Source organism: Procambarus clarkii, chromosome 11 (genome assembly GCF_040958095.1).
Source record: "Procambarus clarkii isolate CNS0578487 chromosome 11, FALCON_Pclarkii_2.0, whole genome shotgun sequence".
NCBI classification, from domain to species: domain Eukaryota; kingdom Metazoa; phylum Arthropoda; class Malacostraca; order Decapoda; family Cambaridae; genus Procambarus; species Procambarus clarkii.
Window position 1 is genome coordinate 32,146,145 of NC_091160.1, and position 26,203 is coordinate 32,172,347.

Here is a 26,203-nt window from a genome sequence, read left to right on the forward strand (position 1 = left end):
TTATTTGTTTTGAACAATGTTGAACTTTAATAAAGAAGGTCTGGAGGACTTTTCTGCAAGGGTTAAAATGAGAGAGTCTAAGCATTACCATACCCATTGGAAAATTAATTTCAGTAACGCGACCAATAACGTTCTGGATATTAATTTAAGTTCCTTTCTCATGTTGACCAGACCACACACTAGAAATTGAAGGGACGACGACGTTTCGGTCCGTCCTGGACCATTCTCAAGTCGATTGTGAAACGTGAACCGAAACGTCGTCGTCCCTTCAATTTCTAGTGTGTGGTCTGGTCAACATACTTCAGCCACGTTATTGTGATTCCTTTCTCATATTAAGTATCTTTGTGGTACGAGGGCACACGAGGATGATAATTATTATTATCATTCGGTGCTCCCATACCACAAAGATACTTAATATGAGAAAGAAACCTCAAGGCCTCGCTCTGCATTTTGTCAAGCCCAGTGAGGTAGAAAAAGCCTAAGCTACTCTATCCCTTTGAGATGTATTTTTTTCTTGTCTCAATAAACATACTTGAACTTGTCAAAGCCTCAAATTAAGCTTTCTTTCAGGCACCAAGGCAAGCATTCAGAGGTGCAGCATAATCCACTAAAGATATAATATATCCAAGGTACATCATTTTAATCATTCTGACACTGGCACCATAGTGATAACCTGCCCGAGTGATCTCAAAGCCTCTCTTTATGCTGATGACTGTGATTAAAGGGCCTATTAAAGATTAAAGATTAAAGAATTGATTAAAACAGAACTATACAGTGAGACCTCAAGACCAAGATATCCCAAATCCTTATCCTCACATCCCTTCTATATAACCATCTCACAGGATACTTAGTCATACATGGAATCAGAAGAGAACGCGAAATGTAAGGCTCTATTAGCCCCCACTAGGAAAATCTGGGTACAGCACAGGAATATCTTCCAATATTCCTGAGTGTATGAAGTAATTATAGAGCTCAAAGTACCTCATACCGTTTGGTCTGAAATCACTTATAACAGGACAATCACAGATATAGTGTTGAGGAATGTCCCAGCTCTTGTTCACCAATTGATTAACAATCGAGAGGCGAAACCAAAGAGCCAAAGCTCAACTCCTGCAAGCACAACTAGGTGAGTACATAGTTTAAGGGGCCCACTATATCCAGTCTGAAAATGGTACAATAAATCAACTGACAGCTTTAAGAATGATTAAAGATAGACCTCAAAATGGCATATATATTTTTTCAGTGTGATAATTGGGCGATCGAAATCGGACCTATTAGAATATATAATTATAAAATAGTGGCCATTATATAGGAAATTCAATGAAACCTTTTTTTTGCAATATATTCTTATAATTTAGTCGAGAAAACTTTGTTTATATTTTTATTTATTTATATGGTGATAGTAAATGAATTGTATTACGAGATAAATAGAGAGTAGAGAGACATGAGGAGTGTAGAGTGGACCACCTGCCGCCTCTCCATGGTTCAACATCCGCTGTGTAAGTGCCGCCAAATAGCGGAGCCCCGTCGCGGAAATAAGTCCTCGGTAAAACACTTACTTTGACTCGCATCTCCGGAAGAAGTTAGTCATAGTGAGGAGTAAATAACGCAGAGTTGACGGTGCTTAAGGGGATCGTAGCCCCCAGCGGCGGTGGCGGCGGGCAGCGGCGGCGGCCCGGATCACCTTCCCGGCCGCCCGATGCTCAGCTGTTGTCGCCGCCGCGCCTTTTTGGGCTTCACATATGGTGCGGTCACGGCGCTTATTGTTGAGCGGATTGAGTTAGGAAAGGGATCGTCTAGTGAAAGCACGATGTTGATTTATTGTATCGTCGGGACTCGACTCTGTAAAGACTGAGCAAGCGACCATTTAATGTGTGATTAAGTTTGTTTTGGTGGTTTGTCGAGGGTTTGTTGTGTTTGTGGGGAAGGAAAGAGAGTGGTAAACCGATGAACGGAGAGTGTGGGAAGAGTGGAAGGGAAGCCTGGCTGTTGTTTACACTGAGGTAGTTGTCTGGAGCTGGAGTCATCATCATGAACGGCCTCAGTATTCGGGATATATGCTGTCTGTTCTGCTGGCCACCCTGCCCGTCCAGCATAGCCGCCAAGATGGCCTTCATTCCTCCAGAACCCACCTACAGTTTCACGCCCGACGAGACGGGTTCAAGACACAGCCTTCACCTTACTGAGAAGGCCGAGTGGCAGTTTACAGACAAGGAAAAGGAAGCAATTGAGGTTTTCTACACCCGTACCAATAGGGGCAACAAGATTGCTTGCATGTTTGTGAGGTGTTCACCCAATGCAAGGTTTTGCATTTTATTTTCACACGGCAATGCTGCTGACCTTGGACACATGAGCAGTTTCTATTTAAGTCTAGGAACAAGAATAAACTGTAATATCTTTAGCTATGACTATTCCGGCTATGGTGTGAGTGCCGGAAAGCCTTCCGAGAAGAACCTGTATTCCGATATTGATGCCGCTTGGCACGCACTCAGAACGCGTTATGGCATCTCCCCCGAAAATATTATCCTATATGGGCAGAGTATTGGCACCGCAGCGACGATAGACTTAGCATCAAGATACGAGGTTGGCGCCGTGATTCTCCATTCACCTCTCATGTCTGGAATTAGAGTCTTGTTTAACACCAAAAGAACGTGGTTCTTTGATGCCTTCCCAAGGTAAGTTATTCCTTTGGAATGATAATTCTGATAAATGTCTTGTTCATTAGCACATAATTCTTATTGGGAGTTTTTGGCTTTATTGAGGACTAACTTTGAATTTTTAGATTGATTTAATAATGAAAACTGCTCCATTTTATAACTACAAAATAGAGCTATTTATTAGCCCATTGCTGTATACACTGTATAATATTAAAACCTTAATCTGTACACAAGATTAAAAAATATGATTTTACAGTAATGTATTACATATTCTAACCTTGGTATAGAAGAGGGAAGAAATTTGAAAATCTGAGAGTCCAAACTACTCATGCAGTTGAGCTGTAGCCCTCAATTATTATATTACATACTAAGAAAAAAAATTAAGAATCTGTACATGCGTACAGTGTTGGGTGTACTCTACTGTACATTGTTTTCTAGAAACCCATTTTGTAAGAAACCCAGTTGGACTGGGCTCTTGAGGGGAAAAGCTTTTATTAACAATCACAAAATAAATATAGTATATTTCATGTGGAGGAGTTATTTATTTCATAAAAAGCATTAGGATTAGATTTTCAGCTACATGCAACATGTGTGTTCCATATGTTATAAGAATGTTGTGCAATAGTGTTGAAATGAAGATTAGTATAAGCCTATATTATATGCATCATCATAAATGTTTATTCTGTTGAAATTCAATTAAAAAAGGATGATATAACTAAGCATCCTTCAGCATGGATCACTTGGCCTGTATTTTAAGGTCAGCCACTTAGATGATTCAGGGAGTATTTTGGCAAGTATTACACTTCTTGTACAAAATATTCAAGTGTAAATTTATAGATGAACACACTAAATTAGTGAAGTGCATTTTTTCAGAAAGATATTTACATTTGTTTATCAACTTGTAATCAATACAACATATCCTTAAACAAACAAACACTTTTTTTGAAAGAAATGGATTTTTCCTTAGGGTTTATAAATTGATTGGTAATATCCATTGTGCAGTATTGATTAGATAACTTTTTATATAGACTGTGTCAAAACTGTATCCAAAATCTTGTGAATTGTCTTTGAAAATATAATCAAATAAGCTTTGCTGGCTAATATAATGCATAATTGCATATATAAATAAGGTCTTACATAATTAGGGGAAGTCCCTGGTCTCTGGACACTTACAAAAAATTATTGACTTTTTGGGTATACTAAAAATTTGTACAGTACTTTTTTTTTTTTGCTAATGGTGTAAATCAAAAGTAGATGCACAGTTCTCTATAATAAATCACTGGTCTTAGACAGTGAGACATGTCACCCATTTGTAAGGGAATTTTTTTAGTATAACCATGTATATTATGGACATTATTATAACCCCCTTTGTTTCTATAGTATTAAGCAACACTCCTAGTATAACAGACCTTGTATCCATGTGTTTGACCCTATGGTTGATCTGAGACTAGTATTCAGGAGGTGTTGGAAACAGGTGCTAGATGCCCTAATGTTCTGCAGCTCATTTCCCAGGAACCACTGAATGTTAAGATTTAATATTACGTAATTTGGTAACAGGATATGTTGGTTTTCTTTTGTGGGATTTTTTTTAACATTTTGTTTTACTCATTCTATTGCATCCAGAGATAAATCTGACATCCATGTTTGGTGACTTATTCCTCGGGAACCACTGACCAATGTAATCTGAACGAAATATACAAAGTAGCGTGGTGCATTTGACAAGAGTTGGTGACTTTTAGTTGATTTAGAGGTGTGATACTGTACTTAATCTTCGTGTTTGCAGAATCCTTATAGTTACCATAGTGTAACTTGCTAGGTGTTTGCCCCAGTGGCATCCTACAATTTAAGGACTGTAAAGCTGCCTGAAGACTAGAGAAATTGATAAAAAATCGCCATTTAACCCCTTTTACCGCATTAGCATCTGGAAACTATTTTTCCACTAAGTGTAGAAAAGCAGCCAAAAAATTTAGATTTTTGTTTAATATTTTTTTATTCACTTAAAAAAACAAAATTTGTTCAATGGAAAAAATTCAGTAAGGTGAAAAAAATATACTTTTTTGGGAGGGCTCTTCGATGGCTTTGTTGGGTAGTTAGTTGTCTAGTTAGCTCCAAGCTTGTCGTGTTCTACCAGACCGTTGAAAACATAAAGTAACAAAAGCATTCATGTGCTGTGTGCACATTCACATGAGTGCAAATGAATGTATACACAGTGTTATGGAGAAATTCATGTGCACAACTCTATGTACAAGATTATCTCTTATTTATGATCCATACATCATGTTCAGTGTGATACTGTAATTGGAATTAGAATCTTTATCCAAAACAACTTTAACAAATCATTACAATTCTAGTTCTACTTTTAACTCCATGGAAACAGCCAGTCAAGCACAGGAAAACAGTACATTCCTTACATCATGGTGCCACCAGTTTAATTCTGTTCCTATACCACTCGAATACCTGTCGATGATTTCAAGGATCAACATCCTCGTGGCACGGTCTCTTTCCAGGCCTCCCGGATGGTGGTGTGGTCATCCAGGCTGACCTGGAATGCGGTTCCTTGCAGCCTGACATATGAATAACAGCCTGCTTATTCAGGTATCCTTTTAAAGGGTTCATCAAGTTCTCTTTTAAACACTGCAAGAGGTCAGCTAGTTATGCCCTGTATTGTATGTCTAGAAGGAGTGTTGAAGTCTTGTGCTCTTGATGTTGATCAAGATCTCTCAGCATGCCTATTGCACCTCGGCTTTTCAATGGGTCTATTTTGCACATTCTGCCATGCCTTCTGGTTTCATGTGGAGTTCTGGTCGGTGTTTTGCAAATAAAGGTGCACTCTGTTTCTTTACTCTTTTTCCCATTGGTGACAAGTTAAGGTACAGTAGTGTCATGAATAATAAAGTAAATTTGCTGGACTGTGAACAAAGTTAAATGACAATTTCAGTTGACTAAAATAGAGTTTGCTTGATTTATTATAAAAAGTATGATATGAATTGAAAGAAGAGACATTCTTCTATAAAATAATACTGGAACAGATGCTGTAAATTTATATTTTTGCATACTTTTCACATACTGGAGGTACCCATTATATGAACGCTCGTATGAACACTCATCCATCTGAACAGCCTCACATATCCCCAGTTGTATCAATCAACTAGATAAATATAAAACAATGTCCTTATGACCCACACTGCCCCAGTCATCAGTACCATGATCACTCATAAAGGGCTAATCCTCTTTACTGTTACAGTTCTAATACAGCAAGGTAATTTCACATTTAAGTGATGGCATAATTTGTGTCGGTGGCAGACTAGTTGTGGTGTTGTTTTCCTTAAGTTTGTCATCCACAGCTATTTACTATACGATTCTTATGCTAATTCCTTCACCATTCCCCTGCCAATGCTTTTGTGTAGCAGGCATGAACAGGCAGGCATTCTGAGTCAGTTACATAATCTCAGTAAAGCCTTGAGTCTGTCAAGCAATCAGTCAGTCAGTCAGGCAATCTGTCGTTATTCGATTGTGTAAGAGGCCTCCCGGGAAGCGGTTGAGGGGGGGGTGGGATGGGGATTGTAGGGTGTCAGGGGAGTGGATATGAAGGTGTTAGGAGTGGAGATGGGAGGGACCTAGAGGAGGAAGAGTGGGTATGTATACCTGGGGAGGGTTCTGGGCGTTCTTCTACTCTCCGAGCCCGGCCTGAGGCCAGATAACTTGGTCCAACAGACTCTTGCTTAGAGTGGCCCGCAGGCCCATATATTCAATACAGCCTGGTTGGTCCGGCACTTCTTGCAAGAACTTAGATAAGTGCCTCTTGAATACATCCACCTTTGTTCCAACAATATTTCTAATTCTTGCTGGGAGGGTGTTGAACAGCTGTGGACCTCTGATGTTCAGACAGTGCTCTCTGATTTGTGCCTATGGCATCTCTACTCTTCACTGATTCTATTCTGCATTTCCTTCAGTATCTTTCGTTCCAGTGCAGTATGTTGTTATTCTACTGTGCAAATATGGGACGTGGTTTTCAAGTATCTTCCATGTACTGTATATATATTTTTTATACCTTTCTGGTCTCCTTTCCAAACAGTTTTGGAAAGCAAAAGAAAGAGACAGACAGACATTTTGAGAGCTTTGAGACGGTCCCAATAATTTAGATGTTTTATCGTTTCTGTGTGCGTGTATGAGGATGATAGGGAGAGGGAGTGCAAGAATGTAGGTGCGGGAGTGAGACAGCCCTTGTTTCATCTTGTCTGCATGCAGCCAGCCAACCAGGCTGTCAGGAGTGGGTGTTGGAATGGGTGTGTGGATGAGTGTTGGAATGGGGGGGTGTTGGAATGGGTGTGTGTGGGTGGGTGTTGGAATGGGGGGGGGTGTGGGTGGGTGTTGGAATTGGTGTGTGGGGTGGCTGTCAGGAGCAGATGGATGGGTGTGGGTGTTGGGAGTCTTTATGAATGTGATGTTTTTTCTAAGATGACAATGTTAAGAGTGGCGGCTCTCACAATTCTCATGGACCAACAAACTTAACATGATTTGAACAAAACCAGATCGTGTTTATCTTGTTCGTGGGGTAGGGTCTTTGGGTTAGTGATGGAAGGAGTATGAGAGCAGCTTCTTCCGACTGTGTACTGACTTCTAATACAGTACACATGCATTTTCATATATTTATTCATGTAATTAGACCTCTTCACTATTCAAAAACACCAAGTCAACTTTTGTTATGGTAATATTTCTTATATATGCTTGTTAGGAGGATATTGAACTGCTGTGGACCTCTGATGTTTATACATACATTGTTCTCTGAATGTGCCTATGGTACCTCTGCTCTTCACTGGCTTTATGGTCCATTTCCTTCCACATCATTCACTCCAGTATGTTGTTATTTTGCCGTGCAAATTTGTGACCTGGCGTTCCAGTTTATTCCATGTATAGTATTATGTTATGCAGTATATACCTCTCACCTCTCTAGAGAGTACATATTGAGATGGTCCCAATAATTTAGGTGCTTTATAATGTCTGTATGCCATATATATTCTCTGTATTCCCTGCTTGATACCGGCTTGATGGGGTTCTGGGAGCTCTTCTACTCCCCAAGCCCGGCCTGAGGCCAGGCTCGACTTGTGAGAGTTTGGTCCACCAGGCTATTGCTTGGAGCGGCCCGCAGGCCCACATACCCACCACAGCCCGGCTGATCCGGAACTTCTCTTAGAAAACAGTCCAGTTTTCTCTTGAAGATGTCCACAGTTGTTCCGGCAATATTTCTTATAGTTGCTGGGAGGACGTTGAACAACCGCAGACCTCTGATGCTTATACAGTGTTCTCTGTGCCTATGGCACCTCTGCTCTTCATTGGTTCAATCTTGCATTTTCTTCCATATCGTTCACTCCAGTACGTTGTTATTTTACTGTTTAGATTCCCCTGCTCTGAAGGGGAAGGTGAGTATCGAGCAGTACTCAAGGTGGGATAGCACAAGTGATTTGAATAGTATGAGCAGTATGGTGGTATGCCTGGATTTGAATATTCTCATCATTTTTTTAGCTGATATTATATTTGCTTCATTCTCCCTAAATTTTAGGTCATCAGATTTTTTTTTTTTTTTTTTTTTTTTTTTTTTATAGATATATACAAGAGTTGTTACATTCTTGTACAGGCACTAGTACGCGTAGCGTTTCGGGCAGGTCCCTGGAATACGATCCCCTGCCACGAAGAATCGTTTTTTCATCCAAGTACTGTACACATTTTACTGTTGCGTTAAACAGAGGCTACAGTTAAGGAATTGCGCCCAGTAAATCCTCCCCGGCCAGGATACGAACCCATGACATAGCGCTCGCGGAATGCCAGGCGAGTGTCTTACCACTACACCACGGAGACATCATTATTCACAGATTCCTTACATATTGCTTTCCCACTATGGATAGATCTGATTGTTTAAGATCTTTTATTTTTTCCTTGCTTAATCACTAGAAATTTATTGCAGTTAAACATCATGTTATTTTCCATTGCTCAATTGATAACTATTAATATCAGCCTGTAGTTTTTAGCGTCTTCTATACAAGTAATTTTCATACTGATTTTTATGTTGTCTACAAAAGATGACATGAAGCTGTGATTTCTATTTATGTCTATATCTGATATGAGAAAAAGGAAAATCAGTGGTGCAAGTTCTGTGCTCCTAGGTACAGAACTTTTCACTGTTCTTGGACTTAATTTTGTTAAATTGACGGTTACTCTTTGCATTCTGTTTGACAGGACATTTTATATACATCTCCCAACTTGTACCTGTTATTCCTATTGATCTCATTTTGTGTGCTAGCACTCCATTGTCACATTTATCAAATGCATTTGCAAAATCGGTATTTACCATATCTGTACTGTATTTGATTCTGTGATTTTTGTCATAGTGGTCGAGTAACTGTGAAAGACGTGATCTTCCCGAACTAAATACATGTTGACCTGGGCTGTGAGGTCATTGTTCTCCATAAAACTGGATCTGACTCCTGATCACTCTTTCAAAAGCTTTCATTATGTGTAATGATACTGCAACTGGTCTTATCATTTTTAGCCAGTGCTTTGCTCCTTCCCTTGTGTAGGGGAGCTATATCTGCAGATTTAAGCGCTTCTGGTGTCTCACCTGTATCCAAGTTTTTTCTTCACTCTACTGTACACTGAACGCTCATGCTAATGATCCTTTATATTTCTTAAGTTCAGTATAGAATTCCATGAGTCTGGACCCGGGGTCGAGTTCATGGGCATGTTGTCAATTTCTCTTTGAAAATCTGCAATGTTTGTATTGATATCAGTAATATTGTCCAGGGGTTTGGGTATCATTTATAAAGAAGCTATTCTGATCTTCAACTTTCATGTTGCTTATTGGGGTGCTAAACATAGCCTCAACCTGATCTCTTAGGATTTCATTAATTTCTTTGACATCCTCTTGTGTATGAACCTTCAATTGCAAGTATAGGTTCAATGCTGGTGGAAATTTTGATTTCACATGTGAAGAAACATTTTAGTTTTTTTTTTCTCGTGTGGCTTTCTGTTCCAACTTCATTTCTTCAGTCTGGTATGATTGCTTCATCTTCTGCTCTATTTATTTCTTTAATTAATAATTTCTGTTTAAATAATATTTTCTTTGTTAGGATAGTTGTCTGCTTGAACATTTGTTATTTTTTCCTTCTTCTCTATTATCGTGTGTGTTCTCTTTCTAAATGTGGTTCTCTTTCTGACCTTCTGCATAGGGACATGTTTCATGCATACATGTACCTGTATGCTTAGGCTATCAATTGTTTTATTCCTTGTGTGGGAGTTTCGTTATTTAAGACAATTTTCCATTGAATGTATGCAAGTTCTATGTTCATTTTTTCCCAGTCAGTCCACACATTAAAATGAAATCTATTGAATAACCCCTCTCGTTCGATCTTTTTTTTTTTTCGGACATATGTACTGTATTACCAAAATACTGTATTGATGTTTGCATTTCAGTGAGCTTGTGATTTGAGTGTGGTATCTGAGACTGCAATGTTTCTAATTATTTCTTTATTGTTTGTGAAGATCAGATCTAGAATATTTTTGTTCCTAGAACCCTGTTATCTGCTGGTTGACCAAGAATTTGTCCCAGAATTTTGGTAACCAGGAAATAACATTATGTATATGCCATCTTAAACTGGGCAGGTTGAAGTCTCCAAGCAAAATAATATCTGGTATTAAGTTTGCCAGACTGTCTAGGTTGTTGTCTATTTTGCTTATCTGCTCTGTAAATTCTTCAACCATTGCATTTGGTGATTTGTATATGAAAATAATAACTTTTTTTACTCAGAGTATCTCTACCACCTCATTTGTAGTTTAGGAGCACTGAGCATGCATGAGTCCTCTCTTATATGGAGACATGCTCCTCCATATGACATATTTACCCTATCACATCTATATAAATTATATTCTGAAATCCAGATCTCGCTGTCCATAAATTCCCCCCATGTGGGTTTCTGTGAACACTTCAAATACTGTACTGCATTTGTCTTTGTGAGTAGGCCATTTCTCAATGTTTAGTTTTTTGTCTTTGTTTTTATTTCCTGTATGTTGGCAAAGATAAATGAGGTTACTCTTTGATGTATTTTGAGTTTTTTCCAGAGAGTTCCATTATGTGGCAGTTTATTGGATTTGTTCTGCCCTGTACTGGTTGTTGCCTGCCATATATGTAACTGTTGCATGGTGTACTGGTAACTGTGACTCGGGCATGTGTTTGGTATGCTTTGCTGGTTTCGGTACCGTGCACTCCCTCTCTTCCACACTTTGAAACTTTCTTCTGGCTCTAAAAAATTATTTGCCTTTTCTCCTAAGCCATTTTCCTATTTGCCGCCCCTTCTTCCTTTCGTGTGCCATTCACATGAAAGTCTGGACAGTATTGGTCATATCATTTTCTTTCTTCAAGTGAGGCTTTGCATATGACTAGATGGAAATACTCTACTCACTAAGCTGGATAAGCCAAACATCCAGATAAGCAGGAATTCTTACTGGGAAAGTAAAAAATATTAACATTTAAAATTTTTTGTACCACAACCAACATAAATTTAATTTCACACACACTATAATTTAAATAATATACCAATACCTGTACTGTAATTTAAAACAGAAACTTCAACTTGTAGTTCATCTTCTTGTTTGATTTATACTGTAGATCTTGAAATCTGTAGTTCTTGGAAATTTACGTTACCTAACATAACTCTAAAATTTACTGTAAATGAGTTTGGCAAGGTCAGTTCTACATGCCAGCTGCTGAAGCATCACTGGTTGACCGCTCTTGGCTTTCTGGTGAGGCTTTACTTTTCCCTTTTTGCAATATTGTACCTCGCTCTAAACCTGGAAATCTAACTATCACTTGGCCAGAAATCTAGTACATTATTTTTCTAAAGCTGGCTGCAAACATGCTTGCAGCGTTTCTTATTTCTGCACTGCAAATTGTTACACCAACTGTGTGGTGCTGTGTGTATATACACAGCCGCATGCAACTGTGCGATGCTGTGTGTATATACACAGCCTCGTGCAACTGTGCGATGCTGTGTGTATATACACAGCCTCGTGCAACTGTGCGATGCTGTGTGTATATACACAGCCTCATGCAACTGTGCGATGCTGTGTGTATATACACAGCCTCGTGCAACTGTGCGATGCTGTGTGTATATACACAGCCTCATGCAACTGTGCGATGCTGTGTGTATATACACAGCCTCATCCAACTGTGCATAGTGTGCAGGCTTCAAAGTTTTGCTATTACACCTTCTACTAGTGCAAGCTCCCTCACTCATTAGTAGCTATGAATTTTATGTACATAGTGTAGTCATCTTTGTTTCCTTATATCAGAGACGTTATTAGTGGCTATACCAAAATTCCGTGCAACACTCGGCTAACTGGCTATTTTCAGAGATCATTGACACATAACTTATCCTTAATGGTTAGCACAACATTCTCTCTCTTAACACCTCCAGGACAATTGCTACTGCTACCAGACAGTTCTGGCCAAAAATTATTAAATGTCACTATGAAAGCAAAAGTTACGAAAGTTGTTCATTAATGGCGTGGCACTGTGGTATAACATTAGGGGAAGAGAGGACATGTCTTGTTTAGAATGACTGGGCCTGGATGGGTCTGTTATTTAGGCCGCCAGATGAAACATAAATCCCTTAATTTTAACAGGGATTTATAGCCTGTATAGCTATATAGCTATATGTAACCGTCTATAGCCTGTACACAGTTTTTAAGAAATTTTTGTTATAATATTAGATGTTTCTTTCTTTTTTATTGTAATGAAGTGTTTTAATCTAGTTTTTAGTTATACAGTAATCATAGGCCCCTCCATATGACTCCCGCCCCCACAGACGGTCCCTCCTGACTTTCCCCGCCACCCCAGCACCCTCCACCCCAGCACCCTCCACCCCAGCACCCTCCACCCCAGCACCCTCCACCCCAGCACCCTCCACCCCAGCACCCTCCACCCCAGCACCCTCCACCCCAGCACCCTCCACCCCAGCACCCTCCACCCCAGCACCCTCCACCCCAGCACCCTCCACCCCAGCACCCTCCACCCCAGCACCCTCCACCCCATCACCCTCCACCCCATCACCCTCCACCCCAGCACCCTCCACCCCAGCACCCCCCACACCTCAGCACCCTCCACCCCAGCACCCCCCACACCTCAGCACCCTCCACCCCAGCACCCTCCACACCTCAGCACCCTCCACCCCAGCACCCTCCACCCCAGCACCCTCCACCCCATCACCCTCCACCCCATCACCCTCCACCCCAGCACCCTCCACCCCAGCACCCCCCACACCTCAGCACCCTCCACCCCAGCACCCTCCACACCTCAGCACCCTCCACACCTCAGCACCCTCCACCCCAGCACCCTCCACCCCAGCACCCTCCACCCCATCACCCTCCACAAAAGCACCACCCCCACACCCCAGGCCTCGAGTCACTGCTGTACGGGATTAACAGCCTGAAGCTGTTCTCGGTTATCTGGCAACCCAACTTATTCTGGTTCTTGATGCCCAAATACACACATGGAGAAAATGTGTGCAGTACACGTCTAATTGTGCTTGCAGGGGTTGAGCTTTGGGTCTTTGGTCCTGCCTCACAACCTTCAATCAACTGGTGTACAGGTTACCAAGTTTATTGGAAATTTGAAGCTGTATAAGGAGTTTGCCTCCACAATTTCAGTTTTACTGTATTCCATTTGTTCATTACTAGTATTAGTGTAACACTTTTTGCCTTCTAGTAATGCTAAAACATTTCATCCATTCTCTGACAGTAAATGTTCCAATGATGCTAAAATACATATCCATTTCTTATTCATAAACATTTATACAGCATTTTCATCACTGTTATGCTAACTCTGTTATAAATACTCTTTTTGTTTTTGATGTATTCACTTGAGAATTCATTTGTGAACATTTTGACACCATATTTATAGTGTCATTCACCAAATGAATGAATTAGAAAACATAAAATGATTGTAAACATTTTTCACATCACTGAGCAGCCCGTGGAGCCCAGAACGTTTACTGTTGGGAACACACATTAACCGAAAAATAGTCTTTGTAATCTGTTGGCAGCCAAACTAAGCTCATTTGGATGCTTTGTTTCCATGTAGCTATTGTGTTGTACACTAGTCTCCTGCAAGGAGACTAGTGTACTGGGGCTTGGGGAGTAGGAGGAGGAGGAAGAAGAACCCAGAACCCCATCAAGCAGGTTAAGCAGGAGTTACTGTGACAGAGCAAAAATATACAATCTACCCATCCTTCTGTTACTCGTTTGATCTCTGCAGCTTGGATGTATACCGTGGCCATATACGGGCTCTCTCTGTGAAAAATTTATTTGTTTAATATACTGTTGATATTAGGGGAAGCGTTTTAATTATAGTTGACCAAAATTTCTTAAGTACAGTACATTAGGACACAAAGATCAAAATTTAAGTTTTTTTCTTGCATGTTACACTAAGTACATTGACCTTAACACTTCGGCTTGGTAACGACGCAGCATTGCATCGTTCTTTTACTAGGGGGTAGTCCGGTAACGACGCAGCATTGAGTCGTTCTTTTACTAGTGGGTAGTCCGGTAACGACGCAGCATTGCGTCGTTTCCGGCGGCAAATTGGCGGCAGCTTCGGGAGGGGGCACACCAAAGTTTTGGACATTATATGCATATACATCTGTAGGGAATTTCATTGCGAATACATTGATACCAATATGAAAAAACTAGGACCAGAATTGAGGTAACAAAGTTGAAGAGTATACCCATTTTATTGCTATTTATTAGCACTCACTGTGGTAACGCACCGTCACGTTCTCGGTTTGCTGTGGGTGGGACGCCGGGGTTTTGTACTTTATATTTGCATATACTCCTGTAGGGAATTCTATTGTGAACACAATGACACCAAAATGAAAGATCTAGGACGAGAATTGAGATCTCCAAAGTGAAGAGAGAGTACACATTTTATTGCTCTTGCATGCCCCCGGGGTAACACGCTCTCACTTTCTCGCCTGGCTTTTGGCCTTTATATGCATTTAATCCTGTAGAGAATTCTATTGCAAACACATTGATACCAAATTGAAAAACCTAGAACGAGAATTGAGATGACAAAGTTGAAGAGAGTATACACATTTCGGTATGACCATGCTCTCTATTGTAATGAAAGGCGTGCCTTGGGGTGGTGCAGCGTTCTCTTTCTGGGAATTTTCATCTTGTCGGCGGGTGGAGCGCGCCGCTGTTTTTGACATAATATGCATGTACTTCTGTTGGGAATTCTATTGCTTTTACATTGATGCCAAAATGAAAGACCTAGGACGAGAATTGGGGTAACAAAGTGAAAAGAGTATACACATTTTATCGGTCTTGCGCGCTCCCGGGTAACACGCTCTCACTTTCTCTGTTTGTTGTGGATGGTATGCTGGGCATTTGGACTTAATATACCTTTAGTCCTGTAGAGAATTCTATTGCGAACACAATGATACCAAAATGAAAGACCTAGGACGAGAATTGAGGTGACAAAGTTGAATACTGGAGGGCCAGGTCCCAAATCTACACAGTAAAATAACAACATACTGTATTGGAGTGAACGATATGGAAGAAAATGCAGGATTGAACCAGTGAAGAGCAGAGGTGCCATAGGCACAATCAGAGAACACTGTATAAACATCAGAGGTCCGTGGTTGTTCAACGTCCTCCCAGCGACTATAAGAAATATTGCCGGAACAACCATGGACATCTTCAAGAGAAAACTGGACTGTTTTCTAAGAGAAGTTCCAGATCAGCCAGGCTGTGGTGGGTATGTGGGTCTGCGGGCCGCTCCAAGCAACAGCCTGGTGGACCAAACTCTCACAAGTCGAGCTTGGCCTCGGGCCGGGCTTGGGGAGTAGAAGAACTCCCAGAACCCCATCAAGCAGGTATCAAGCAGGTAAAAGATTACTGTATATACTTTTCAGAATTACCGCGCGCTCCCGCGGACTGCCCAAACCCACCCGGAGTAGTGTGGTGCATGCTCGCCCAGAGCATCGAAGTGTTAACATGACACAATCAAGGCATTGGAAAGAATGTTTTGATTGCTAAATATATTATATACAGCATAAAAGTGTTGTTGTAAACCATTTTTCTAATGCTTTTATTCCTTTCACAGCATTGAAAAGGTGCCTAAAATAACATCACCGGTACTTGTTATCCATGGAACGGAAGACAACGTAGTAGATTTTTCACACGGCCTGGCCATCCATGAACGTTGTCCCCGAGCTGTGGAGCCACTATGGGTAGAGGTAAACTTCCCTGCTTAACTTCTCATTCATAATGAATACTTGAAGATTTGTGTATTCATTTAGATATATTTTAGTTTTGATTTACATTCTTTTTAAATCTTTACAGACATAATTCATAGACAATTCAGACATAATTTGTAAGAGGACAGGTTGAATTGACAACAGATTTTAAAGGTTTCCCACGAACCTGTACTTTTTGGGATAGAATTATAGAGACTTGTAGGCACTTATTCTAGTCAATTTCACCCATTGCTTTATTTTTCCAAAAGAATTCAGTTTTGTAAATATTGAACACTTGTTAAATCATCAAACACTTCTTGCTTTCTCCTAAATGATTAAAATTCTGGTAGGATTTCTGTAACAATTCTGCTCCTCGATCCATAATATCAGCAGGCTTGACCATGTTAGAAATAACGAGTTAATTTCTTTGTTGCTGCTGCTGTTGATTTCATTGGTGCTGATCCCTTCACATATTCTGAAATTTTAGTTTTGTCCTTGATAATATTCTCAGTTGTGGAGCAGCTAACACTAAACATGCATGTGATTTCTGATGGTGTTCCTCTCTTCCCAGAAGGTTTAATTATCACTTCTCATTACTAAGGTAATAATAATAATTCCCATTGTCGGCGACAGGAAGCCTGTATGTAGGCTTATCGAGGTACCTTAAACTGCACATGGCTTATATATACGTCATAGGGTGCCAGGCACGATTCAAATGGCCCGCGGCTACACAGGGTTCACATTAACTTCCTCAGGGCTCTTGTAAACAGACTCCATTTTTTGTTTTTTAAATCGTGGGCAATATTCTCCGGTGTGAGAGCCACAGTACTGTTGGAGCAACCAAGGCTGGCGCATGCAGCATGAGCGAACAGCATTGCTGTTCAGCTTGTGACCACAGCATCGCCAAAAAATGTCAAAATAAATATACAGTATAACTGCTATTATTTAGCGATGACAGTATTACAAATGACCCTCCTGACTGTGGTAAAAATTACCAGGATTGTGATAATAGCAGGATTGTTGTGATAATTAGCGCTGTGGGAGGAGTGATGCTGTGGGACGGAGGGAGATAGCATCGTTTACTGACTATGTGGCTACCTGTTATAGTTTGCATTCACCATACCAACTCAGTGGTTCTCTATGGTGAACACAAATGTAGATACTTATATATAATGTGTGTACATAATAACAGCAAAAGGATTATGTTGGAAGGAGCCATTTGGGTGACAGAGATGGCGTCGTCTGTATGACTTGTCTAGCCGTGTAGAGGGTGGCCACTATGCTCTTTTGGCACCCTACAACCTTAAGTGTACAGTTATGGTGCATACAGCATGTAGATACTTATATATAATGTGTGTATATAGTGTAATAACACTGCAAACAGTATTGTTGGGGGAGAAATTTAGTACGTGTGACCTTAAATGTGTGAGGGAGACAGCCGCCAGCTGACTGTGTGTAGTGACGTCTTTTAGTGTCTGAACTAACTATATCAGCTTAATTGTACAGTTGTGTTGAACAAAACATGTAGATACTTATATATAACGTCTGTATATAGTGAACAAAATAAAAAACAGGATGGTGGGAGGAGAAAGTGGGCGAGTGAGGTGTTGAGGGAGTGATAACGAGTGGCTGGCTGTGTGTGGCGGTCACTCCTCGTTGCTTTTCGACTCACAGTACTAACTTAGTGGTTCATTATGGTGAACAAAGCATGCAGATACTTATATATAAACTGTGTATAGAGTGTAATAACAGCAAAACTATTTGTTTATTGTTTTTGAACATAATAATTGAATCACTAATATGCACACCATACTTTTGAGTATAGCAATGATTCACCTCTTTTATTATATAAATATATCACAGTACACACTATTGAATGATATTACTGAAAAAAAAAAAAAAAAAAAATCAATTGGAGACATTGAAATAATTAGGTAATAATATCTTTGTGGCAACTCCCACCTGTCAGCGCGGGTGACGCTGTCCGACTCTGACGACCACTGTCAACGCCCACATTTTGCCAGACTTCCTCAGCCTATTGCGCCCAAAATATGTCACCTACGATTTTTTTCCCCCGTGCTCAGGGAACACAAATTAACATTTTTAGAAGAAGAAATAATTTTTTTAGACTTTTTGTTTTTCTTGCGCTCAGGAGTGTAAATCTCCTCAGGACTCCTTAGCAGCTTAAGGGTTAGGATGCAACCCTCAATAATTGCTTAACTTCTGGTTTCCTATTTACTGCTAGGTGAAAGGAAACGAGTCCAACCATTTCTGTCCTACCTGGGGATTGTGAAATGAGGATGTAGACCACCATACTACAGGACCCTATGGTCTTGCTCTCGTTTTCCTTGGCTCTGGTGCACCAACACACTTATCAAATTTATTAAGGGGGGTTTTCCTCGTACAGAAATAGAGTAGTCCTTTGTATGCACAGCGGGTCTACGTACGACACGAGAGTAATTGCTGGCAGGGTAGCTCGAGTTGCATAACATTTTCCATGCAGACTTGCAGACATAAAGTAGCACTTCATAATGAGAGAAGTTGGTTCGTAGATCCGAGCGAGACCTAGAAATGGGGGGCTTGGAAGTTTGTCCTGAAGACAACCTGAAAAGATGGTAGTACACCAAGTCCCAAAAGTTTAGGCATGTGCTACTGGTTATGAAAACGTCCAGCCTTGTAGGGTTGTATAGAAATCAGTCCAGACCCTCATGGCATGTCTCAGTCTGCACTGCCTCCTCCGCTAGACAGGAGGGAGGCCAGTCTGTTGAGAGCCATACATGTTCTACTTTTCAATCATTTTACTGCAGGAATATAGTCTGCTGGTCCTTAAAATAATCGATGTTCACAATGTGTCCTTACCGTACATCGTGTTAAAAGTTCTGAGTGTTAAATTTTGTAAAGCCTGTAGAATGAGGGCTTTTACTCCCTTTATGGTCCTAAAATGCCTTTTTCACTCAACTTTTTCAACATTCACTTACTCCTTGGTCAATTTACAGACTGACCAAAATCTGGTATTGGGTTATCTTGTTATTTTACCTGATATAACCTTATGCTCATATGAGCTGCATGCCTCTCGTAGGGTGACTAGGCCTTCTGTAATTTCCCCAGTTCTTATGTTCCTACCGTATTCAGTTATATAATCTGATACAGGTACATTCCATGAGCAATGATCATTTATTATTGTAGTTGACTCTCAAAGTACTCTAATAACCCTGGAGCTTCTAAAAGCTCTTCTCATCCCATATTAATGGAAATTCAACAATGGCTGTTTCTCATCTTTAGCAGGTATTAGAGAGTGCAGTTTTACAGGGTACCAGTATTGGTAGTGTCTCTAACGACCAAGCAGAAGCTGCTGCTGAAGATATTTACATCCGTCTCGTCTCCCAGAAGCCAATTCATTACTCAAATTTCGACCATGTTATTCATGATGCAATCTGCAACCATTGGAAAGATTGATGGTTAGCTACTATAAATTACATACAGAACCATCATATGTGATGTATCCTCATGGACTTCTTCCTATCCCTAAAATTCGAAGTGGGAAAACATCTTTGGCCGTGTTATGTATCAGCCATAGAATATTAACTCCTGGGCACTTGATGGAACACAGAGCCGTGCTTGACTGTCAGAAGTGTGTTGTTCATCTTAGTCATATGTCGCCTAGTAGAATGTCCTTTTTTTTCAGTATGATGCAAAATTTTACTTTCCCACCATTCCAGTACACCAAATATCTATTGATATATATAAATCGTCTGTGAATCTGACTGCGTTGACATCGATCATATTATGTCTTTCTGATCTTGCATTTATGCAGCCTGAATATTTCTTTTTTTTTTTTTAATATTTTCAGTTCTTTTAAATAGCAGTTCTTAAATATTATGCAACCTAAATAGTGCTATATAGCCATACTGGTTTAGCAGTTTCTTTTGAAAATTACTTGTATTATAATTTAAGTGAAAATTATCTTTTATGCAGGGTGCTGGACACAATGATGTAGAGTTGTACAGCCAATACCTTGAGCGACTGAAGCAGTTTGTGTCGGTGGAGCTGGTTAATTGACGTCTTGGGGAGGCCCCCCCTCCAACAAGCCAAGGGGGGCTCAATCATCATCCACGTAGCACTGCTGCTTATAGCGGATCGACATCACGTGGGGCCAGTGAGGGTCTGCTGTTAAGATGCTGGGACACTGAAATGGGCATGATTGCTACCGAGGGCATGTTTGCAACTGAGGGTGTCATGGCATCTGAGGGAAGATTGACAGCAGCTCTTGCTACGCCAACTCTTTCTACAGTAGAGACCTCCTCTGGCCGTGCCACACCTACAAACATCACCACTATTGCCTCCAAGAGTCCAGCCAAACCATCTCCTAAACTACCAAGAGCCTCTGCTACACCCTCCCCATCTCCCTCGGCCTCATCAACTAATCAACCACCTAACCAACAAGACTTGCCATCCCTCCCTCAAGATGCCTCCTCTATTACCCTCTCTACTACTCTGCTACAACAACACCGTCGTCATCATTCACGATCTAGCTCAGCAACAGAAAAGTTACTGTGACCTCTGGAGTCTTTAGTCTAATCTATATTGTGTATAGTGAGCAGATTCAGGAAATATGCTAGTGAAGGTTGACATCCTTTGTAACTGTCTATGATATATGCCTCTTGTCATAGTTTAATGTTACGAATTTCAGTTACTAGTGAAGACGAAATAAACGTGACTCCCAAATGCACGGAGAGATGCCTTTCTTGAAAATGTTTGAAAGTGATTGGATTAGAGTAAGAGAGTTAGGGGCCATGACTGTGTAGCAGAAACATTAGCTGGCCTCCCTCATGGAAATGACTTGTAACTAAGGACCGTGTTTGCATGTTGCATCTCAGGTCTTGGGTCGGTGAGGTTTCGTAAATTATGACCTGGATATTTAAGGTCACTTTATTTATTTTTTTATGTAACTCGTACACCTTTGTTTAGAGAGCCATCACAAATTTTATATTGTGAACGTGTATGAACAAGTGCAGAAGACTGTTACTCTAGATGATGAACTAGTTAAACAATATGAAGTTACAGTGTTAAAGGAGTATTATCCTTGAATGTCAGGGCTTATATTGTGTGAGAAGAAATTGTGGTAAATAATCCTTGGCAGCTGCAGGTATAAGTGTCTGTGGCATGCTGACCAATTGCGTTTTGAGTTGGTGTTTTGTATGTCCGTGTTTGATACATTCAGGTCATTAGAGCTAGTACCGTACATTGCAAATAATAAGACTGATTTTTTTTTTAAAGAACCCCTGTAGTATTGTTTTCCCTTAAACAGGTGGTCTACTGATGTAATCATTACAGTAATCACCCTTATGAATATGAACGTATGCAAGATTTGCTGAATTAATATTACATGTCATTACTAGTGAAACTCCTGTACTGATTTAAAGCTTTTTGTTGAGTTAGGAATTAATTTGATTGATTACTTTTTATATGGCAGGCAAATTGAGGATTGCATAATGATTTTTTTTTTTTTTGTTGGGAGTGTGTTCATAGATCAGGATTTGTAAACCAAAAGTGTTCGTTAATAATGCTGTGGGGTACTGAGACACTGGTTAAGTACATTTTTACTTTTCAAAAATCAATAAGTTTGAATAACTGGCATTCAGTTCAATCAGAAAAATGGTAATTTGTTTGAATACAAACTACATTTTGAAATTGGCATTTGCCCAACACAGTATTTTTCCCATTACACCTCTGAAGTATAGGAGTTGTTGAAATTGATTATTGTTTACAAGAAATTTTTTGGGTTACTGCTATTCATTGTCTTAACTTTGTTTTCTTAAGAGTTGTGGTATTAGTAAGTGTGTAGAGAGCTGCTGTTTCTTGAAAACATTCTCTGCATAAGAGATGTTTGGTCCAGCATACATATGATTGCCAGCTGTTCTGAAGATGTGTGGCTTGGAAATATCTTTAGATTATGGAGTTCATTATATACAACTTTGTCTTTATATACATTTATAGAAATATGTGAAATTTTGCTATGAAATATCCTGACAGTAAGATAGGTGCGTGGTGCCATTAGTTGACGTGTGTAACTGAATGAGACATGTTTATATGGGATGAATGAGCATGTAGAAATCTCCATTAATTGTTATTAATAACCAAGTTCACCTAAATCTGCATCATTTTGACATTTAAGTAACATACTTTTGAAGTGTTGATAAAGTACAAAAAGTGACCTCCATAAGATGGAAGAGAGACTACCAAGGACAAGTTTGCACTTCAACAGTGATGGTTTGTCTTCCCAGTACCCGAAACTTGTAAATCTAAATAGGAAAAGTGGTTGGGTGGACTGGCTGAAGTAACAGTAAGGGTCCTTGCACTTCATTTATACAGCAGTACCTTACTCATTCAGCTTCCAGTAAACCCGAACCCTTTGCCAGCAGGTTAGTTAATAACAATGATCGTAATTGGATGTCTCTGATCTGATGAAGTGTATCATCATTAATGCTATTGGCATAAGTGAAACTCCTCCTGGAAGCTGCTGCAGAAAAAGTACAGAATATGGGCATTTGTGTCTTACAGCAATTGAGAGATTATTTTTCAAGTGGTATTTGAAGGATTGCGAGAGGCCTAAATTGCATTCATTGCGTTTAAAAGTCTAGAACTCTAGATGCACCGCTTAATTTTAAGGTCAAATTGTCTGAGTTGATTTGAGTTTCATAGTGATGAGTAGTGCAATTTATTTGATAAAACCTTAATTTTTGAGATAAGCTTTAATCTTGAGAAATCTCACGGGACTGCCAGCTTATTGTTACGTTTCCTCTCATTTTTGACCCCATTGGTTCTTGTTGCCTTTACAGCATTTGGATACTCGTAGTGGCAGTTATACCTTACATTCACTTTGTTATTGTATTTATATTTATTTCTCATGGCAATTGCTATGATTGTTTACACATTTCCCTTGGATATCTTTTTCCTTATGAATATTTCACAAGTGTTTTATTATTATTCTGGCATTCTGTAGCCATCATCCTTCATATTATGTACTGTCATTATTATTATTATTATTTTTTTTTTATACTCGAAATGAAGTATTAGGCGTGTTGTTTATGGTATTGGTCAGAGCATACACAAAGTATGTAAATATTTTTAGATTTATATGTCGTACATACATTTTCATAAATTTGTGAAACTTTCAATATTCGTTTGTTGTCCCTTTCATAACTCTAAAACTAATATTTTATTTTAATGTATTTTCCTAATTTGTAACTGAAATAGGAAGAAATGCTACAAATACATATTATTCTATTTTGTTCATACTCTAATGGTATTGTTCTTGGTTTCCTGTATGTAATCCCATTAGATCTTAATTTTTCCAGAATATTTATCAAACATTTGTCTTAAGCCTCATATTTGCAGATATACTCGCAGAATGATAAAATGTGATTTTTTGAAGAAACTTGGTGTTCATGTTATAACAACATAAAACCTTAAGCAAAAAAAACAAAAACAAAGTTTTTTTGTGACATAGAGTACAAAATAGTGTTCTCCTCAGGATGGCGGAGCAGGGCGGCAACAAGAGCCTGAAGGTTTGGGTTACGAGAGTAATACAATATAGTATAGCAATGGAAATGGTGGACGTGTTGGATGAATCAACGTTGGCTAGTTTCGGGGAGAAGCGTGTAATCTTTACAATGTTGAGTGTGTGTGTGTGTGTGTGGAGTAACAACACATTGGGATGATTGTGCTGATGTTTGGAAAGTATTGTATAGTATGATGTACTATACTATACAGTACATTGTAATTACATTTAAATTGCCTAGACAGACATGGCACCTTTGGAGAATAGTGATTCATCGTTACTAAGGTTATCTGATTTCTTACAGACAACTCAAGTTATCTGATAAATCAATTTTGGAAATCTTGACAACCTACATTAATATCCCTTTGAAAAAAAAATTCTTTCGGTAAAACTTACATATTATTTCTGATGAAGAAATATATTGTGTTATTCATGTGTGTAAAATCTTCATGTGTGGATTTACTTGTGCATGTGTACATGTAATATATACATATACATTGCCAATACAGTGAATTCATTAATCATTTATTTCAAAGTTAAATAGATATTAATATGATAATTGATTGCAAATCATTGTTACTAGTTTTACTAACCAAACTCGGCTTAGCCTAATTTTTTATGACATACTATTCTCAAATAATTGAGAAGTTGTAGTAATATAACTGGGACACTAATTGAATTTAGCATATGTTAATGTTATGAAAACTTAACACTTTGATGCTCTGGGCGCGCATGCGCCACACTACTCCGGGTGGGTTTGGGCATTCCACGGGAGAGCACGGTAATTCTGAAAAGTGTATAATCTTTTCAACTTTGTTACCTCAATTCTCGTCCTAGGTTTTTCAATTTGGTATCATTGTGTTCGCAATAGAATTCTCTACAGGACTAAAGGCATATTAAGTCCAAATGCCCAGCATACCATCCACAACAGAGAAAGTGAGAGCGTGTTACCCGGGAGCACGCAAGACCGACAAAATGTGGACACTCCTTTCACTTTGGTCACCTCAATTCTCGTCCTAGGTCTTTCATTTTGGTATCAATGTGATCGCAATAGAATTCCCAACAGGAGTATATGCATATAATGTAAATAACAGCGGCGCGATCCACCCGCCGACAAGATGAAAGTTACCAGAAAGAGAACGGTGCACCACCCCAAGGCGCCTTTCATTACAATCGAGAGCGCGGTCATACCGAAATGTGTGTACTCTCTTCAATTTTGTCATGTCAATTCTCGTCCTAGGCATTTCAATTTGGTATCAATGTGTTTGCAATAGAATTCTCTACAGGACTAAATGCATATAAAGCCCAAAAGCCAGGCGAGAAAGTGAGAGCGTGTTACCTGGAAGCGTGCAAGAGCAATAAAATGTGTACACACTCTTCACTTTGAACATTTCGATTCTCGTCCTAGATCTTTCACTTTTGTGTTATTGTGTTCGCAATAGAATTCCCTACAGGAGTATATGCAAATATAAAGTCCAAAAGCCCGGCATCCCACCCACAGCAAACAGAGAACGTGGCGGTGCGTTACTGCAGTGAGCGCTAATAAAGAGCAATAAAATGGGTATACTCTTTTCAACTTTGTTACCTCAATTCTGGTTCTAGGGCTATCATTTTGGTATCAATGTATTCGCAATGAAATTCCCTACAGGTGTATATGCATATAATGTCCAAAACCACGGCACGCCCCTCCCGAAGCCGCCACCGGGAACAACGCAATGCTGCGTCGTTACCGGACTACCCCCGAGTAAAAGAACGACGCAATGCTGCGTCGTCACCGAGCCAAAGTGTTAAGTTTCTCAGGATTATATAGAAAACACTGAAATTTTCCCTGATTGACAAAATGTCTGTTGATAAATCTCATTAGTGCATTCATACAATAGATTTATATGTATACCTATATTTTTTTGTATATTGCATAATAGAGAAGAAAATCCTAATAAATATTTAGGGAGGGAAAACAGTGAGGAATTCTCCATATCAAATAACTTAACTCCCACGTGTGAAATGAGAGGAAAGTGACAGTGTTTCAGTCTGGCCTGGACACTTACCAGTTTGGACTTGATAGAGAGTCCAGGATTGGCCAAAACGTTGTCACTCTCCCTTTATGTGTGGGTTGGATCATTTGTTTTCTGGCACATTACTGTGCCTTACTTTCTGCTCTCTCTCTACCTCTTTTAATATCTTCTCTGAGTCCTTAAAATATTCCCAATGATGGTACTCGCATTATATATATATATATATAAATATATATATATATATATATATATATATATATATATATATATATATATATATATATATATATATATATATATATATATATATATATATATATATATATATATATAATAATTTTTATTATTGTGTGTGTGTATGTATGTATTGTATAAATATATACACATTGGCACCTCCAAAATCTGGATCATATTAGTCTGGACCTGATTGAGGTTTCCGTGAAATCTGGATATCCGAAAACATTTCGGATACAGTACAGTACAGTATATTTATCTCGAACATTTCCTAGTTTCCTTACAGCAAATGATACAATGCATGTTTCTGCATGTCTGTCTATACATTCAATCAATTTATACAAATAATTAATAAACTATGATTTTCTTGCCATATCAATAATATACAGTATACAATATTTTCTACAAAATACAAAGTATATATATTTTCTCACTTTTTTGAAGCAATAT

General features: G+C 39.3%; 1 protein-coding gene across 1 annotated transcript; it reads left to right on the top strand.

Annotated features, from left to right (window-relative positions):
• The first annotated feature begins 1,744 nt into the window (after positions 1 to 1,744).
• On the top strand, positions 1,745 to 23,121 carry LOC123758363 (alpha/beta hydrolase domain-containing protein 17B). The gene is made up of 3 exons (XM_045742671.2): positions 1,745 to 2,675; positions 15,811 to 15,943; positions 19,919 to 23,121. Exons 1-3 carry the CDS (start codon positions 2,032 to 2,034, stop codon positions 20,000 to 20,002), a joined length of 861 nt encoding a protein of 286 aa, XP_045598627.1. The 5' UTR covers positions 1,745 to 2,031; the 3' UTR covers positions 20,003 to 23,121.
• The last annotated feature ends 3,082 nt before the right edge of the window (positions 23,122 to 26,203 follow it).